The following is a 19,405-nucleotide window of genomic DNA, read 5'->3' as shown; positions in this document are numbered from 1 at the left end:
GTTACTTACCCAAGAGGGAAGCCAAAGGCATCCCACGTCCTCCTCAGCCCCACCGTAGCCACGCAAGGGCCCTCTGAACATATCTGGCAACAGTTTGTTGGGTATGTTCTTGTGGCTACGCTCCCCTTTGTGTGCGAACGCAAACACTAACGCCACCAAAATGCTGCATGTCCTGCGATAGCGATTTTGCTAATCGCAATCGCTCCAGTGGAATTTGGCACAACCATTAACATTAGCTAAGCTTTTAGAGAAATCGCTAGTGTTTTGAATTGCTCCCTAAACCCTCAAAAAAAAAAATCGCTCTAGTGGGTTCCAGCCCCTACTAAGATGCCATGGAAAACAAAAGTTTGCCTTCTCCACACTCCCATGCAAATGCTCATTCAAACATAATGAAAAGGAACCACTATCTCTTCAGCTAATTAAAATTCAGAGGTCTTAGTTAACAAAACAATGCTCTATTTCGCATAGTCACATACCCTGTGCAGAGGTTCCTCTGTTAGCATGTGTTCTAATTGTAGCCCATAACATACATCTCTCCAAACATGCACAGCAATGGCAATTTTGGCAAATCACATTCACTCCTGTGGAATCACCAGCCTAGGCTTGCCTTAGCCAAGCACCAATCCTAAAGGCTCGTACACACGCTGGATTATTAGGAACGACGGGTCAGTCATATTCTCCCGCTGGGCGGGCGTTCCAGCGACAGTCCAGCGTGTGTACAGTCAGTCTGCAGACTGACTGTACACACGCTGGACTGTCTGCTGAAAACCCGCCCAGCGGGAGGTGCAGACAGACCCTTCGTTGCCTGCAGTCATGCGTGTGTACGAGGCATAAAGAGGAACTCCAGTGAAAATAATGTAGTAAAAAAAGTGCTTCATTTTTTACCATAATTATGTATAAATGATTTAGTCAGTGTTTGCTCATTGTAAAATCTTTCCTCTCCCAGATTCACATTCTGACATTTATTACATGGAGACATTGTTACTGTGGGCAGGTTATTTAGCTGTTTCTAGCTGTTAGACAGCTGTAAACAGCCTGTGAACATTGTTACATTGTGGCAGTTTGCCAGGAGTACCGCGGTATTCAGAGCCTCTTGTAGGAGGGGTTTCAGCACAAAATTAGTCACACAGCGCCCCCTGATGGTCTGTTTGTGAAAATCATTCTATTTCTCATGTAAAAGGGGGTATCAGCTACTGATTGGGATAAAGTTCAATTCTTGGTTGGAGTTTCTCTTTAAGGCCTCCTTTCCACGAACAGTTGAGCTGTGTGCTCAGCAAGCAGTTGCCAGGCAGCAGTGAGCAGTTACCAGGCATCAGCAAGCAGTTGTGAGAGTTTGAGGTATTTCACTGCCTGTAAACAGTTCGTGGAAAAGAGGCCTAAAACTGATTTTCCTTCAGCACATTTTTGCTACAGAAAACACAGCTTGAGTTGAGCTTTAAAGAGACTCCGTAACAAAAATTGCATCCTGTTTTTTATCATCTTACAAGTTCCAAAAGCTATTCTAATGTGTTCTGGCTTACTGCAGCACTCTATACTATAACTGTCTCTGTAATAAATCAATGTATCTTTCCCTTGTCAGACTTGTCAGCCTGTGTCTGGAAGGCTGCCAAGTTCTTCAGTGTTGTGGTTCTGCTATGCACTCCCCCCTCAGGGGGGAAAGAAACACACAAATGATCTCTTGAGATACAAAAGGAAGGCTGTATCCAGCCTGCTTGTGTATGGATGTATTTTCTATGTGTGGACATACTGTACATCAATCTACTTCCTGTTTTGGTGGCCATTTTGTTTGTTTATAAACAAACTTTTTAAAACTGTTTTTAACCACTTTTAATGCGGCGGGGAGCAGCGAAATTGTGACAGAGGTTAATAGGAGATGTCCCCTAACGCACTGGTATGTTTAATTTTGTGCGATTTTAACAATACAGATTCTCTTTAAAGAGAAACTGAAGCAAAAAAAAAAATTATGTTATCATGAATTGGTTGTGTAGTAGGGGTAATTACTAGAACATTGGTAGCAAAAAAAAAATTCTCATATTTTTATTTTCAGTTATACAGCTTTTTTTTATAACATTGCATCATTCTCTAATATGTGCAATTTACACACTACTCAGCATTCTAGATGTTTTTATAGAACAGGCAGTGAACTTTAGACCTGTCCTGAACTATTCTCTGCAAAAGAAAAACACAATACAGTTGAGATAATCTAATCAGAAGTCAGAGCTCTCTGCAACTTTTAAAGTCACAGTGCTCAATGGCCATTTGCATAGATAAAAACTGGAGTTTCTTAACTCTTCCTGTACTGGAAACAAATGTGATGGCCCATACTCACAGGCAACCAAAACTGCATGTCGCTAGCACACGGGAGCGTGTGCGCGACAGTTCGGCGACAGCTTGTCGCCACGTCCCTCCGCATACACACTGCGGAAGAGGGACTAGTGGCCCGACGGAAGCTGTCGCCGACGTTCCTCCTTCCCGCCGGAAACTCAGTGCGCCGGCTATGGGGTTGCTGTCGCTAGTCCGCATACACACGCGGACTAGCGTCAGTTGCGGCGAAGTTGCGTCGGCAACTGTCGCTAGGCGATTGACCGGTTCAATCGCCTGGCGACATCAGCAACGAGCGACGGTTCGGGGTGCGCGCCCGTGCAACGCCTCATACTCACGGGCGACAATTGTAGCCCGTGAGTATGGGCCATGAGACTTATGTCTCTGCTCCTAATGTTTTATTTCTTAGCTGTACTACACATACAAATCATTATATCATAATTTTTTTTTCGCTTCAGTGTCTCTTTAAGTGACATTACTTATAATGACAGGAGGACAGAGATGTAAGAATCAAAATATACATACAAATGCCTAGAACTAAATCGAAGAGATTTTTTATTATTTTTACACTTGCCTGACAAATCGAAGGCAGGCACGCATCTAAGTTTTAGCCTACTTTGTGACCTGATCCTAACATAAAAACATCAGTTGACCCCGACGTGATTTGAACACGCAACCTTCTGATCTGGAGTCAGATGCGCTACCGTTGCGCCACGAGGTCCACTTGCACCCATACTGCTATCTTCTCTTCATATATGTAAATGGGTGCTGGTCAGATAAGATGGAAACAGCGGTTGGCTGTTTTCACGTTTCCTCAGGAGGGAAGGACCTCCCACATATCTCTAAGCAATGGCCGGTTAGCTCAGTTGGTTAGAGCGTGGTGCTAATAACGCCAAGGTCGCGGGTTCGATCCCCGTACGGGCCAAATCTTTTGCAGCGACTTAGTGTTTAAGGAGTACACAAGGTAAACCTTGGGCAAGAAGTTAAATGCTTACCCAAGAAGAAAAAAGCCTCTATACCCTCCTTTTTCTGTTGCTCTGTGCGGATCTTACAAGCTCTCGTCGGATTCCATGCTCCTCTTCAAGCATGAGTTTGGTCATACTGGTGAGCATGGCTGCCCCTGTGCTGTAAGTCGGAGGCGCTCGTGCACAAGCGAGTCAATGCTTCCCACTTCTTAAAGGACCACTATCAAGAAAAATGTAAAATACATATAACAACATATAAATAAGTACATTTCTTCCTGAGTAAAATTAGCCATAAATTACCTTTTCCCCAATGTTGTTTTCACTTACAGTAGTTAGTAGAAATCTGACAGAACCAACAGGTTTTGGAGTAGCCCATCTCCTTATAAGGGGGTTTTCGGGATTTTTTTTTTATTTTCAAAAGCACTTAGTGAATGGCAGTTGCTCTGTCCCAGTGCCAAAAAAGTGTGCGGCAAGCAGGGAAGGCTGGCCAGCATCTTTGTATAAATCCTTTTCAGGTATAGTGTTTATAAATAAGGATCCCCCATGAAGAGATAGACTAGCCAAAAACCTATCGGTTTTGTCAGATTGCTACTACCTACTGTAAGTTACAGCAACATAGGAGAAAAGTAATTTATGACTCATTTCACTCAGGAAGAAATGTACTTCTTATTTGCATGTTATTAAATGTATTTTATAGGTTACATTTTTCGCGATAGTGCTCCTTTAAGTACAAGTTTGTCTTCTTAAAACAGAAGGTATTTGCGATTATTCAGGTTGGCGTGAGCTCTGAGGTGTCCCACAATGCATCACTGCTGAATATGCAAATCATCACTTGGTTGTACCTGGAAGCTAGCCACACCTCCAGAACCGCTGGAATGCAATGATGTGTCAGCTTGTTAATATTACAGAGCCAAACTAATCCAACATACAAGCCAAACCAATCTCCCAGCCCTCCTACGCGATACCTAAACCTAACCACTTATCGCAATTACTACACGCCTTTTGTCATCTGGGTTTGCACAAGTTTTTTTAGCTGCAAATGGTCATTTGGGCACGGCTGTAGACGAAATGCTGCGGCGGGCATTTATACAGTATAATCTTGTAATAGTAAACTCTGATATAGTAAAACGTCGGTTATAGTAAACTGGTGTCCAGGTCTCATTTCCACTATAGCGAATCTGCATGCGTTGTCCGCATGCGGATTCGCACAGCCAATACAAGTGGATGGGCCTGTTTCCACTTGTGCGTTGTGCTGAGCGTTTTTGTGTGCGGGGAAAATCTGCACGGCAGAGCCGTCAGAATTCGCTCCCCGCACACCGCTAAGCGAATCGCATACAATGTATCTTAATAGGGAAATTGCATGCGGTTTTGGCATGCGATTTCGCATAGGAGGTAATGTTAATTTACACAGGCAGTGACATGGTTAAAATCGCCCACCTACTACCCTATGCGAAATCGCATGCGAAATCGTGGGAAAAACGCATGCAAAATCGCACTCGCATGCGATTTCGTCTGCATCGATTTCCCACCGCACAAGTGGAAATGCAGCCTCAGCCAAGCCTCATAAGTATACGGAAGTAATCAGATATAAACAGCAGCGCTATCTCAAAGTCACTATTAAACGATTAGTGTTCAACAATAAACAGTCCACAATAATCACTCTTCAATCACAAAGGGTAGCCTTAGGGCCCTTCCTCTCCAACCCTGTACCACTAAAATACGATGTACCTCAGGGCGCAATATTATCCCCTTTACTTTTCACCATATGCATGCTGCCACTTGGAGAAATCATACAAAAACATGGCCTGACATATCATTGCTATGCTGATGACACCCAGCTATATTTGTCATTCAAACCTGGCATCACAGACCCTACTCCACAAATAAACTCATGCTTAGCTGAGCTTCAGGAGTGGATGAATATTAATTGGCTAAAACTTAATGCTGACAAAACTGAGTTTCTTGTTATCGAGGGCCAGGGCTCAACAGCAAAGCAGCCCCAGTCTCAACCAACACCGCTAAAGGTGGCCACTAAAGAACCAATCTTTTTCATTCAATCTTACCATTTCTATGTAATATAAGGGACTGTCTATAGTATCCATTCATTATATTTACTCATTTTACTCTTCTACTACATAGATTTGGTAAGATTGGATGAAAAAGATTGGATCATTAGTAGCCACCTTAAGGATAGGGAGCTCAGACCTGAAAAACACAGACTGTGCGCAGCCTGGGAGTAATGATTGATGGGAAATTGAGCTTCAGGAATCAAATCTCAGCTGTTGTGAAACATTCCTTCTTTCATCTAAGGAATATTGCAAGGATTAAACACCTAATTCCTTCAGAGGATCTTCCAACGCTAGTCCATGCCTTAGTCACATCAAGGTTAGACTTCTGCAACGTCCTCTACACAGGCCTGCATAAGAAAGACTTACGCCGCCTGCAATTAGTACAGAATGCCGCCGCAAGGCTGTTAACGAGCCAACCCCGCCATTGCCACATAACACCAACCCTGAGCTCACTCCACTGGCTACCGATAAAATGGAGAATTCTGTTTAAGATTGGCTTACTGACATTCAAATCATTGCACAATCTGGGCCCTGGATACCTGAAGGACTTGTTGCAACTGCATCACCCCCCCCACAATCTTAGATCAAAAGGACGTAACACTATGGTCACCCCCAGAGTCCACCTCAAAACCTTTGGAGACAGAGCCTTTTGTCATGCTGCCCCTACACTTTGGAACTCCCTGCCACACCCAATCAGGACAGCTCCATCCCCGGAAGCATTTAAGTCTAAATTGAAAACCCACCTCTTTAGTCAGGCTTTTATGAACTATCTCATCTGTAACGCAACCCAGCCTGCAACCCTGTATTAATCTGAGACACAACTATGCGCTTTGAGACCGATGGGAGAAAAGCGCTTTACAAATGTTATTGTATTGTATTGTATAATCTTTCTCTTCTTTAAACTTCCAGTGAACACTATATGGTTTATACCAGCCTTTCTCAACCTTTCTACCCTGGAGGAAGCCTGCAAATAACTTTGGGATCTCAAGGAACCCCTGCAAACAATATTTTGATCTTGAGGAACCCCTGCATTTATTTTGGAGGAGGCATGGTCTTTAAAAGTATGTGTGGCTGTTTATTTCACTATGCCCTATTACAGTGCCACTCATTATACTGTCTCCTGACCCCCCAATTTAGTGCTTCTTGTTGAAGTACCACCTATTATGATGTGCTCTATTATACTTCCCCCACCATGGGAAAAATTGCCAAGGAACCCCTGCAGAGTACTCAAGGAACCTTGGTTGAGAAAGCCTGGTTTATACACAAGTGGTCAAGATTACACTCACCAAACGCACTGACTCTTGCCACAGGAGTCAGGGTAAGCAGTGAAGGGTTTTTTGGCCCCCCTCCCCCCCTCCTTCCTAGCTCTCGAGCATCTTTATCCTCCACCTGACCCCCACTACAGAGGTATCTGGACCATCACAACCGCCCCCATTACAGAGGGGTAAACTTGATAGCATTAATGGAGTATGTTAAAACTTCTCAGCTCCACCGGTATCACAATTCCTCAAAGACGAGCATAAACCGCTTCCATAGCGTAATACAGTTTATTAAAAAAAAGTGTTAAAACACCCAATACACTCACATGGGCGGCATAAAACTTCAAGCATAGAGTTTATGGTCGGGCTCTCCCCTGTGCGCTACTCCGGATTAGCGCTCCGTTGGACGCCGATCCCCCCACGCTGTAACTTCGATTCATACTACTGCGGCATAAGGGTTCCTGCTTGGGACACGCATTCCCGCCCTACGCGTTTTGAACCTCAGTTCTCATCAGGGGCGTTATTGTGGACTGTTTATTGTTGAATACTATTAGTTTAATAGTGACTGAGATAGCGCTGCTGTTTATATCTGGTGTTTTGGTTGGGGATGCGGTGATCCTTACAGCAGAGAGATCCACATTGAGACTCTATAGAATTACAGCTAGAGGGAGGCTGATACTATTGTATAGATCATATTGTTCTGGTGCAGCAATTTGCTCCGCATATTGATTTGGCGCAGTGTTTTAACTTTGTATACGGGAGTAACGCCTAATATAATAGAACTTCTATTACAGCAGTGTTTCTCAACCTGGGGTCCGCGGACCCCTGGGAGTACATCAGCACCTGTCAGGGGGTCCCCCAGGGGCCACAGACAAAATGGCAGATCTCACCCCCCAGGAGAGAAGTGGAAGGCAGTGTCCGCGGCAAGGGGCGCAGTAACTTATTTAGTCCCGTTCACTTGCCGGGCTTTCCTCCTGTCGCCACGCTCTCCTCCTTGTGTCCTGTTGCCATGGTTACCCGGCGCCTCTCATAACGTCAGAGGTGCTGCTGGAAATAACGATAGTGGGAGGACGTGGCGAGAAGAGTAGAGCGCGAAGAGGAGTCCGCACGGGAATGGGGCTATGTAAGATTATACTGGGGCACCACCTGTCTATCTAAACTGGAGCACCTATAGCTCGCTACCTACACCGTGGCACCACCTGTACCTGGCTATCTATTCTGGGGCACATATAGCTCACTACCTATACTGGGGGCACTTGTATCTTGCTAATCTAAACTGAGGGCACCAATGGCTGGATACCTATATTGGAGGAACGTATGCCTTTCTACGTATACTGGGGGACCTATACCTGGATACCTATACGGGGGGCACCTATACCTAGCTAGGACGGGGGGACAAGAGGTGGCACAGGGGGACAAAGAGGGGGACAAGAGGCACAAGGGGAACAGAGAAATGTTGAGATGAGGTGACACAGAGGGGGACAAAGAGGCTTAGGGAGAACAGAGGGGGACAAAAGAGAATGGATTCAGGTTAAGAATGGAGACAGTTCCTATCTCATTTGTTAACTGGGGACTAACTGTATTTCGCTAGTATTTGGCTCCTCCCACATCATGTAACGGCCAGCCCACTTCTTCACCGCTTACACAGGAAGGTCTCACCGGCTGGGGCTTTTGAGGTAATTCACACAGGCCCACAGTAGTGTGCAGATAGTGAGAAGGCTACACGTGGCTGCCAGCCCGACCACAGCTCATGGGTCTCAGAATGACGTATGACGCATGCGCCCACCCACTTTCCACTATAGCCAGATACAGAATATCGCAGGGGCCAAAATACAGGTTTACTAGCTAGACAATTGCTTCCTGAATAGTGATCAGAAACTACAGGTGAAACTTGAAAAAACAGAATATCGTGCAAAAGTCCATTTATTTCAGTAAAATTGAAACTAATGTATGAAATAGGAAACCTTTGCGGGTGGTTTGGATGAATTAGCGTCTGACACGCTGACCCGAGAATATGGAACCATTTCACAGTATTCGAATGGTCTGAGATTTTGGGGTTCTCATAAGCTGCCATAATCATCAACATAACAAATAAAGGCTTTAAAAATCTTGCTTTGCATGTAAATAGTATATTTCATATATGAGTTTCACCTTTTAAAGAGAAACTCCGACCAAGAATAACTTTATCCCAATCAGTAGCGGATACCCCCTTTTACATGAGATATCTATTCCTTTTCACAAACAGACCATCAGGGGGCGCTGTATGGCTGATATTGTGGTGAAACCCCTCCCACAAGAAACTATGAGTACGTACACTTGGCAGTTTCGTGTCTGTGAACCTTGTTGCACTGTGGGAAATAGCTGTTTACAGCTGTTTCCAACTGCCAAAACAGCAAGCAGCAGCTACATCACTTGCCAGCAGTAAACATGTCACCATGTGATAAATGTCAGAATATAAATCAGGGATTTAAAATATTTTACAATGGGCAAACACTGACTAAACCATTTATACATAAAATATTGTAAAAATGAAGCACTTTTTTATTACCTTATTTTCACTGGAGTTCCTCTTTAAAGTTAAATTACTAAAATAAATGGACTTTTGCATGATAGTCAAAGTTTTCAGTTTCATGTGTATTGACCAGTAAAAGTTCCTGCCCATAGATTTCCAGCAATTGTTAACTCTTGTACTTCACACACAGGGGCGCTGTGGCTTAGTTGGTTAAAGCGCCTGTCTAGTAAACAGGAGATCCTGAGTTCGAATCTCAGCAGTGCCTTATTTTTCTCATTCTCAATGCTGCTTTGAGTCCGGCTATATTTGTGCAGACAGACAATTCCAGTGGAGTAAAGTTCTATTATTGTCCTTATGGGAGCATAAGAGAAGTAAAGCAAAGCCTGCCATACACCGGCAGACTTTCTCCCGTCATGCCCAAAGCATAGATCCTTCTCTGATCGACATCTGACCAGAGAGAGGATTTATCACTGCCACATACTGATCATCAATTTTTAATTACAGCGTGAAATCTATTTGAAAAGTCAATAAAACCGCCGCTACCCCAGGTTTCCCCCAGCTAATGCTCGGGGCCACTACAGATTATTAGCACAATAAGGCACTAAAGTTAGCCATATATCAGGAAATGATGGGCAGATCAACCAAGAGACAGATCTCTCCCTGATTCATTCTGATTAACCTCCCTGCCGGTTATCCCGAGCTCAGCTCGGGGTAACCTGCCGCGGAGGATTCCTCAGGCCCTGCTGGGCCGATTTGCATAATTTTTTTTTTGTTACACGCAGCTAGCACTTTGCTAGCTGCGTGTAACTTACGATCACCGCCGCTCCGCGCCGATTCGCCGCAACCTGCCGCATCAGAGGGTGCCCCCCCCGAGACCCGTGCGCTGCCTGGCCAATCAGTGCCAGGCAGCGTCGAGGGGTGGTTCGGGACTCCCTCTGACGTCACGACGTCGATGATGTCATCGCGCCCGTCGCCATGGCGACGGGGGAAGCCCTCCTGGAAATCCCGTTCAGAACGGGATTTCCGGATGGGTACATGCGCCGGCGGCGATCGGCGCATTCGGGGGGACGCCGCAGGGAGGGGGGAAGCATGTAGCTAGCGCTAGGCTAGCTACATGCTAAAAAAAAAAAAAAAAAAAAAAAAAAAAATGCCAAAAAACACCCTCCCTGCCGTGCGCAGCAATTTTTTATAACGGCAGGGAGGTTAATGAGAGATCTGTCGGCTGCCCATAAACCGCAGGCCGATTCTCGATCATGAAATCTCTCAGGAATCGGCTGAGTCCGCCGCAGTTTCCCCTAGTGCATGCATGTGTGCATTTGTACATTACCTGTCCTGTGTCGCGGTGCCCGCCAATCTTCTGAATCCGCCCCTCTTCCATTAGCCCTATATACGCCGCCAGCATGGCACGTGTGTGACGTCAGGGTGTATACCGCTAATGGAAGAGCGGAGGATTCAGAAGATAGACTTGCACCGCGACACAGGACAGGTAATGTACAAATACACACACGTGCACATTTACACACTGCGGGAACAGTGGCGAGAGTTTAGTTGCGTTCGTCGCTCATACCGATATCGCTCGCCGATACCACCGCGTACCGAATCGACCCAGACGACCCGACGTATTGCAGCATGTCCGTTCGACGTGCTCGGCCCAAAACTGGTCGCATCCTCGATCAGGCATGCAATTGACCCCACCGATTTTCAATAGATTTGATTATAATAATCGAATCGGATGGTCGATCGGCCCACAAGTCGCCTGATGTAGGGCCACCTTACACGGATCCAGTTTTGTGCAACAGAAATCTTTTAACAAAACGAGTTCTTAATCCTTTTTAGATCTAAACACAACAAATTAATAAAACAAATGAATTGTTACAAAGGTCACACTCTCACTCTGTTATCAAGAAAAGAAAAGATGGCCCGTACGGGGATCGAACCCGCGACCTTGGCGTTATTAGCACCACGCTCTAACCAACTGAGCTAACCGGCCAATGTGCAGCCATTGCTGCCACCTGGTGCCCAAACACTGCAGCGCAAGCTCCATCCCCGCCACCTAGCAACAATACGTCGCCAGCTACACAACTGATTCACGTCTGTACAGCCTGGCCCAGTGACTTCGCCCAAGGAGATGGGTCCCAACCTCCGTTGGGCAACATCCATCAAAGGTGTGTACCTACCTATTTATGTAAATAAATAAATAAAGAAAAAAAAATTATTTAGTGAGATTGAGCACTTAGCACTAAACCACTGCCTGCTGCTTGTTGGCTTCAGGACCTCCTTCTACACTAACTTAACCACCCTGGCGTTCTATTAAGATCGCCAGGGCGGCTGCATGAGGGTTTTTTGTAAATAAAAAAAAAACTATTTCATGCAGCCAACTGAAAGTTGGCTGCATGAAAGCCCACTAGATGGCGCTCCGGAGGCGTTCTTCCGATCGCCTCCGGCGGCCAAAATTAACACGGAAGGCCGCAATGAGCAGCCTTCCGTGTTTGGCTTCTCCTGTCGCCATGGCGACGAGCGGAGTGACGTCATGGACGTCAGCCGACGTCCTGACGTCCGCCGCCTCCGATCCAGCCCTCAGCGCTGGCCGGAACTATTTGTTCCGGGTGCGCAGGGCTCAGGCGGCTGGGGGGACCCTCTTTCGCCGCTGCTCGCGGCGGATCGCCGCAGAGCGGCGGCGATCGGGCAGCACACGCGGCTGGCAAAGTGCCGGCTGCGTGTGCTGCTCTTTATTTCGTCAAAATCGGCCCAGCAGGGCCTGAGCGGCAGCCATCGGCGGTGATGGACGAGCTGAGCTCGTCCATACCGCTAAGATGGTTAAAGCCAATGGGTACTAGTTTAAAAATAAAAAAGTCAGATACTCACCTAAGGAGAGGGAAGGCTCGGTCCTAATGAGCCTTGCCTCTCCTCTCCCAGTGCCCTCGGTGCTGCGCTGGCTCCTCCGTTCGTGTCCGCCGCCGCAGGGACTTCGGTCTTCCGAAGACGGGCCGCTCCATACTACGCACTCGCGAGTGCGTCATAGAGGGCGCTCGCGCATGCGTAGTATGGAGCGGCCGCGTCAGCGGGAGCCCGAGTGCTCCCGAAGGCTTCTGAAAGCTCCCTTCGGCATGCGGAAGTGGCAGTATTTGACCGAACTGGTCGAATACTGCCACGGGGGATCCTGCGCGGGACCGAGCACCGGGAGAGGAGAGGGAAGTCTCATTAGGACCGAGCCTTCCCTCTCCTTAGGTGAGTATCCGACTTTTTTATTTTTAAATTGGTAAACACTCACTTTAACACTCAAAAAACTCTGCCACCAACTCTCAGTCAGGAGTATTAAAGGAGTTATCAGGCTAAAATCAACAAAATAAGCGCTACTTACCCGGGGCTTCATCCAGCCCCTGCGCAGTTCGCTCCGGTCCACGTGTCGGTGATTGACCTCGATGTCATAACCGGGGACCGGAAGGGAGCTGCGGCGAATGGCAGACTGCAGAGCTGCTGCGAGGGACATGTTGGGAGCTTGGGGCTGGAGGAAACCCCGGGTAAGTAGCACTTATTTTGTTAATTTTAGCCTGATAACCGCTTTAAGCCTAAATGCCACTGCGCAATCCTCCTCGGGGTCAGCACCTCCCCAAATGCAGTATCCAAACATTAAATAAGCATACACTTGCTTCCTCACTGCTGCCACCAGGTGTCCGTACAGACAGCAAGCATGCTGCTTTACACAGTACAGACACCAGGGAGCAGTAGTAAGAACAGCTGCAGATGGCTCTGCTTCTCTCCAGCATGCTGCACAGCTGAGAACACTACTCTCAGCTATTCCCAACGCTGTGCTGTCAGGTGGGCGTGGCTCAGCACAGTCTGCAGCCCGGCAGTGGTTGATGTAGTAGTACAAAAGCTTTACAGCAATGCAATCTGTATTCTAAACAGAATACCGCTGTCACAGTTGCAAAGACGTGCTAAACTTCGGTCAATTTTCAAAACTCCTACTTCGCTGCAAATTGACATGGAAAAAAAAAACTAAAATCATAAATCCTTAATCCTCTTTAGCTCTAAACACAACAGATTAATAAAAGAAAATATGTAAAAAAAAAAAAAAAAAAAGTCTCACGCTCCCTCTGGTACCAAGAAAAGATAAAGTGGCCCGTACGGGGATCGAACCCGCGACCTTGGCGTTATTAGCACCACGCTCTAACCAACTGAGCTAACCGGCCACAATGCAAATAAGTCAAAGACATGCTCTGACGTTGCAACAAGATATAACTATTTTTTTTTTTATTTAGGAGGGAATTTTAGACTTTTCCCTTAAAGTGGACCTGAACTCTTGCACAAGGCAGAATGAAAACATTAAATGCACTCTATATGTATTTAGAGAGTTTAGCCTGTCTATTTCACCATCATCTGTGACTAATCGCAACTATAATTTTTTTAACTTAAATGGCTAAACTAACTTAATAGGGCACTATGGTGAAAAATTGTAAAATTTAAAATATGTGCAAACAGTTTTTTCAAGAGAAAAATGAGCCATAAATTACTTTTCTCCTATGTTGCTGTCACTTACATTTTATTGGTATGTACCCCTTTTAAAACCCTGTACTCACCAAGTACCCCCTAGCATAGTAAACATTATCACAAGTACCCCTTACAAAATATATATTTAATCATAGTACATGATAATTGGTTCTAAACAATTTCCAAGCATTTACTATTGCTTTTAATTAGCTAAAATACTAACTTGGTGTTGTTTAAATAAGATTTATCTTTTTCTAAAACTGTAAATTTGATATTCTTGGTTAGGTATATCAGGCCTGAGTACCCCCTGGAACCATCAGAAGTACCCCCTGGGGTACGTGTACCACACGTTGAGAACCTAGGACTTACAGTACGTAGTAGAAATCTGACAGAAGTGACAGGTTTTGGACTAGTCCATCTCTTCATAGGAGATTCTCAGCAAGGCTTTTATTCTTTATAAAGATATTCCCTAAAAAGGATTTAAACAAAGATGCTGGCCAGCTCCCCTGCTTCCTACAGTTTTTAGCAGTTGGCCAGAGCAACTGCCATTCACTAAGTGCTTTTGAAAATAAATAAATCCCTGAGAATCCCCCATGGAGAGATGGGTTAGGCCAAAATCTGTTGCTTCTGTCAGATTTCTACTACCTACTGTAAGTGACCGCAACATAGGAGAAAAGTAATTTATGCCTCATTTTACTCTGGAAAAATCATACTTATTTGTCTATGTTTGCACATATTTTAAATTTTACAGTTTTCCGCCATAGTGCCTCTTTAACTGTCTGCCTTGGCAGAGCAGCTAATTTGTAAACACAGGATGTTAACTCTATGGGCTTGATTCACAAAGCGGTGCTAACCTAGTTAGCACGCCTAAAGACTTTCGGCGTGTTAAGTAGGGTGCTAACTAGGTTAGCAACGTTTTGAAAATCAACTCGACGATAATGGCGCACCCGATGCCCCTATAAGGTCGCATGCGGTGCGACCTTAACGTCGCACTCCATGCAACGTTAAAGTCGCATTCCATGCGACCTTATAGGCGCATCGGGTTTCGCACGCATCGCACTATACGCACGCAAAGTTTTGCGCATGGGACTTTGCGCACGAGTTGAGTTTATCACGACCTAAATGAGTTTAGGCATGATAGAGGGCTTTTCACAAGCGTGCTAACAGTTAGCACCGCTTTGTGAATCAAGCCCTATGTCTGCTTCCATGAAAGCAGGAAGTAGACACTTCAGATTTATTGCAGGCTCTGTATCAGCTGTAACAAAGAAATGTTTTCCTGTAAAGGTTATAATGCTGTTATTTATCTTTTAGAGCAGAAAGGAAGTTCTGAGTTCAGGTCCGCTTTAAGGCAGGGGTCCCCCAACTCCCATGCCTAGCAGCTCTCTCTATTTTCTTCTAGCAGAGTAATGCGCAGCAGTGTCAGCAGGTGGCTCTGTGCTCAATACATCAGATGTGCTGCTTCTAATGCTGTACAGCCTGGATTCTAACACACAGCGGGAACTGTACACCAAGTGTGCAACACCACAGCTAATGCTGTAATGAGAGTATGGCGCCACCTGCTGACACTTTGAAAATAGAGAGAGAGGCCAAGCCCACAGACTGGTGGTACGGCTGACTTTAGCTGGGGCACATTATTATTAAACGGGCACTATGGCGAAATATTGTAAAATTTAAAAAATTGTATGTGCAAACAAACAAATAAGTACATTTTTTCCAGAGCAAAATGAGTTAAATTACTTTTCTCCTATGTTGCTGTCACTTACAGTAGGTAGTAGAAATCTGACAGAACTGACAGGTTTTAGACTAGTCCATCTCTTTGGGGGGTTCCTCATGGATTTCTTTATTTTCAAAAGCACGATACCCAAGTGTTCTAAAATGACAGTGTGCAAATAATGTCTAAGTAGCTGTGTAAACATTTTCCTACTTTTCATGTTAAATATCAGAGGCAAAAGCTGTAATTTATTGAGGGTAGGATTTAGCTATATTGGGACAAATCAATTGCAGAAGGGGTGTCTGCTTCAATGCACAGCCAGAGTTGCATATCAGATGACAGAAAGCAAATATCAAACATATCAAACTCTGAAAGTAAAAACAGTATGAAAAAGCTGTGACAATTAGTTACATTTCCTCTGCTCTCTTCAGACAGGTCAGTCAGAAACACAGGACACAGGAGCTGCAGCTGTTGGGAGCTCTCTTCTCTGTCACAGACAGAGCTACACATAGAGTTACCTGATCAAGTGTGAAGGGAATTTCCCCTCTCCTCATGGCTCAGTCAGCGGTCAGTTTTGGCGTCAGTAAACTTTGAAAGTATTTTGCTAACAGCAAACAAAGAAGTTGCCACTAAAATGTATACACCAGTACTTAGCAGCACTTCCCAAACAATTCCTGTGTCAATTGAAAAAAATATGTGAATCGATAGTATTCCTTTAATGAATGGCAGTTGCTCTGTCCAAAAAACTGTAATGAGCAGGGACGCTAACCAGCATCCTTGTTTAAATCATTTTTAGGGAATATCTTTATAAAGAATAAAAGCCTTGCTGAGAATCCCCTATGAAGAGATGGACTAGTCCAAAACCTGTTGCTTCTGTCAGATTTCTACTACCTACTGCAAGTAACCGCAACATAGGAGTCAAGTAATTTATGGCTCATTTTACTCTAGAAAAAAAACGTACTAATTTGTTTATGTTTGCACATATTTTACATTATAAAATTTTTCGACATGCCCTTTTAATTAGCAGTTATATAGAGCTGACATCTTCTGCAGTGCCGTACTTCTGCACCTGCGCAGTGCGCTCCTGGTGAGGGGAGCGTGAGTACCGCACACTCGCAGTAGCCACGACCGCGCTAGGTCGGTGTCTGTTTCGGAGGGGCCCCCGGTGACCTGCTGAGAGCGGAGCTGCAGCGAGGTACACACAAGCTTGCAGGCGCAGGACGAAGCCCCAGGTAAGTAAATCTGGATTTAGTTAATTCCCCTGTTGTTTCCTTTAACCACTCGGCAGCCGCCTAACACCGACTGGCGGCTGCAGAGTGGCTCTGTTGTTCCTCCATCAGGCCATATGGCGTTATCTTGCGAGGAGCGAGATTAGACGGGAGAGCTCCCGTCACTATAAACAAACGGCTGCAGCGATCAGCCTGCCAGCGGCTGATTAGTGCTGGCAGGCTGTGGTTTGTGTTTATTAGATAAATAAATATTTATATAGCGCTGACATCTTGTACAGCTCTGTACGGAGTATATTGTCTTGTCACTAACTGTCTGTCTGATGGGCTCACAATCTAATCCCTGCCATAGCCATATATATTTATGTAGTGTAGGGCCAATTTACGAAGGGGGGGAGGGGGAGATATGAAAATGTAAAAATGTAGGGCTTTTTTAATTAATGAAAAAAAAAGTTTAAATTGCAGCATCAATCAAAGACCACCAAAAGAAAGCTCTATTGGCGAGAAGAAAATGAGGTAAAATTCATTTGAGTGCTAAGCTGTATGACCGAGCATTAAACCGTTAAAATTGTGAAGTGCCGGATTGTAAAAAATGGCCTGGTCACTACGGGGTGTAAACCTCTGGTCCTCAAGAAGTTAAGGAAGAAGCCTTAGTTCAGACCATGTGCATGTCCTGTTCAAATATGCTTCTTCCAAGGCCCCGTTAACTTCCAGAATACGGAAAGGAAAAATGAGGGGAAAAGAAGGGATCAGTGGCGTAAACTACGAATCATGGGCCCCTCCAGCAAAACTTTGATGCTGCCCCCGCCCCCCCCCCCCCCCCCTTCCCATTGTTCACATCCCTTTTCTTGCCTCCCCTTAGTGCCCTTCACGGCCTTGAGGCCCATCTCACAAGGGTCATAAAACAAGTTTGGCCATCAGGATCTTCACACCCATAACAAGTGTAGCCACAAAAAACCAGATCTGAACTATAGTCCCCTGTATCAGAGAAAGGGAAGATTAGTAGTTGGGGCACCCCAAAGCTCTGTTCCCCCCTGTGATTACAGGGCCTGCTCTCCTCTAGTTACTCCACTGGAAGGGAACTTGAGGTCGACGAGCAACAGTAAGACGCTTAATACTGAATGCTTTATTCCACAAATTGTTTTTCATTTTGCATTCAGTTGAGGGGTACCCGTTGCATTTGAGGGCCTATGAGCAGAAAGCTTATCCTCCATGTGGACAGGACTTTTAGTCCACAGGAAGTAGGTGGTGAACTGTATGACGGGGATCTGCTCAGTGGAAACTGGTGAGTGGAACTATAGTCAAATTTTCCTTTCAGTGCTAAAGGCCCATACGCACCTCGCGATTTTGTCTGCGAATCCTCTAACCGGCGATTCTCGAAACCAAGAGTAATCATTTCCATGATCTTGTGACGAGGGTACTGGCAAGCGATTAGGTGAATGATGCTTTCCGACGCACGGCGATAACAACCGTCATGGTGGATCTGATTTTTAACCTCTTGAGGACGACAGGTTTACACCTCCCTAGTGACCAGGCCATTTTTTACAATTCAGCACTCTGCACCTTTAACAGTTTATATTTCTCAGCCATGCAACTTAGCAGCCAATTGAATTGTGCCTCCTTTTCTGCCCACCAACACAGCTTTTTTTTATTGTTAATTTTACCCCTCCCACCTTCTGTTGGTGGCATCTGATTGTTGCTGCGATGTTAGTTTTTATTTATTTCATGTTTGTTTTTTTTTAATATATAAAGCTTTTTTTTTTATTTTACTCCTCCCACCTTCCCTCTCTCCCCGCGAGATCCAATCACTATGATCACCTCTCATAGGCCTCAGCCTTTCAGAGGGATTAGATTGTGAGCCATTCAAGAGGACAGCTAAGCGACAAAGCTGTCCCCTGTTCAGCGCTGAACTAGATCGCAGCACGTTTTTTTTTTAACAGCCCGCCAGCTCCGATCGCGGCTGGCAGGCTGATCACGGATCCTTGCTGTACATGACGTCGGGAATGCGCGCGCATGCATTCCCTGCTGATCCCTGCCTCCAGGACCTGATACCAATCGGCGTTAGGTGGTCACAGAGCAGTTAACATCCACGGCGACTCCCAGGCAAAGTGCTGCGATCGTTTGAACTTTCGTTCGCACCCGAAGTAAGCCATCATGTGTTCCCGCAGGCAGGAAGATGGATCAAGGAACCTCGTTCGTCAGGAGGTGTCGCTGTATTGACGATATATTGTCAACTATACCATGACAAACTTTACAAACCAACTACTCCTTCATGAAAAGCCACTGAGAGGGTTACAGAGTGTTTTTCCGCTTTAGTTTAGCTGAGCAGGAAGCAGGGAGATGGTTAGCAGATGTGCGTTTTACTGCAGGGAGCTTATTCAGACAGGTGGCAAGTGGGACAATGTGTCATTCAGCTATCTGCAGGCACAAGGTGGGCTGACAGCAGGGCACACATGTGAAAAGGATACATAGAAGGCTCTGTGTGTTGTTGAACATGGACACTCCAGACAGGAATCCCGACAGCTCAATGACAAACATCCCCAGCGTCACTGACAGGGCCACAATCAACCTGCAGCAACAAGAGAGAGTTATTAGACTATATTATACAGACTCACAGCTCCCTTCTGTCTGTCACCCTGCAGGAGGAGGGGCAGACTCCCAGCTCTCTTCTGTGTGTCACCCTGCAGGAGGAGGGGCAGACTCACAGCTCCCTTCTGTCTGTGTCTACCTGCAGGAAGAGGAGGGGCAGACGCACAGCTCCCTTCTGTCTGTGTCTCCCTGCAGGAAGAGGAGGGGCAGACGCACAGCTCCATTCTGTCTGTCACCCTGCAGGAGGAGGAGGGGCAGACT

General features: G+C 45.7%; 1 protein-coding gene and 5 non-coding genes across 8 annotated transcripts in view; 2 read left to right on the top strand and 4 right to left on the bottom strand.

Annotated features, from left to right (window-relative positions):
- Nucleotides 1-19,405, bottom strand: part of TMEM107 (transmembrane protein 107) — a 39,846-nt gene that overhangs the window by 7,996 nt on the left and 12,445 nt on the right. For all 3 annotated transcript variants that reach the window (XM_068274021.1, XM_068274023.1, XM_068274024.1), the window contains exon 4: nucleotides 19,024-19,124. In XM_068274021.1, coding sequence (XP_068130122.1) covers nucleotides 19,024-19,124 — 101 coding nt within the window. The remainder of the gene's footprint in view (nucleotides 1-19,023; nucleotides 19,125-19,405) is intronic.
- Nucleotides 2,972-3,043, bottom strand: TRNAW-CCA (transfer RNA tryptophan (anticodon CCA)). The gene has a single exon. It is a non-coding gene; the product is annotated as a tRNA-Trp (tRNA).
- On the top strand, nucleotides 3,174-3,247 carry TRNAI-AAU (transfer RNA isoleucine (anticodon AAU)). The gene has a single exon. It is a non-coding gene; the product is annotated as a tRNA-Ile (tRNA).
- Nucleotides 9,319-9,392, top strand: TRNAT-AGU (transfer RNA threonine (anticodon AGU)). The gene has a single exon. It is a non-coding gene; the product is annotated as a tRNA-Thr (tRNA).
- Nucleotides 11,044-11,117, bottom strand: TRNAI-AAU (transfer RNA isoleucine (anticodon AAU)). The gene has a single exon. It is a non-coding gene; the product is annotated as a tRNA-Ile (tRNA).
- TRNAI-AAU (transfer RNA isoleucine (anticodon AAU)) lies at nucleotides 13,247-13,320 on the bottom strand. Its single transcript has one exon. It is a non-coding gene; the product is annotated as a tRNA-Ile (tRNA).

The sequence above is a fragment of the Hyperolius riggenbachi genome, chromosome 3 (genome assembly GCF_040937935.1).
Source record: "Hyperolius riggenbachi isolate aHypRig1 chromosome 3, aHypRig1.pri, whole genome shotgun sequence".
In the NCBI taxonomy this organism is placed as follows: domain Eukaryota; kingdom Metazoa; phylum Chordata; class Amphibia; order Anura; family Hyperoliidae; genus Hyperolius; species Hyperolius riggenbachi.
This window is presented reverse-complemented; position numbering and strand designations above follow the sequence as displayed.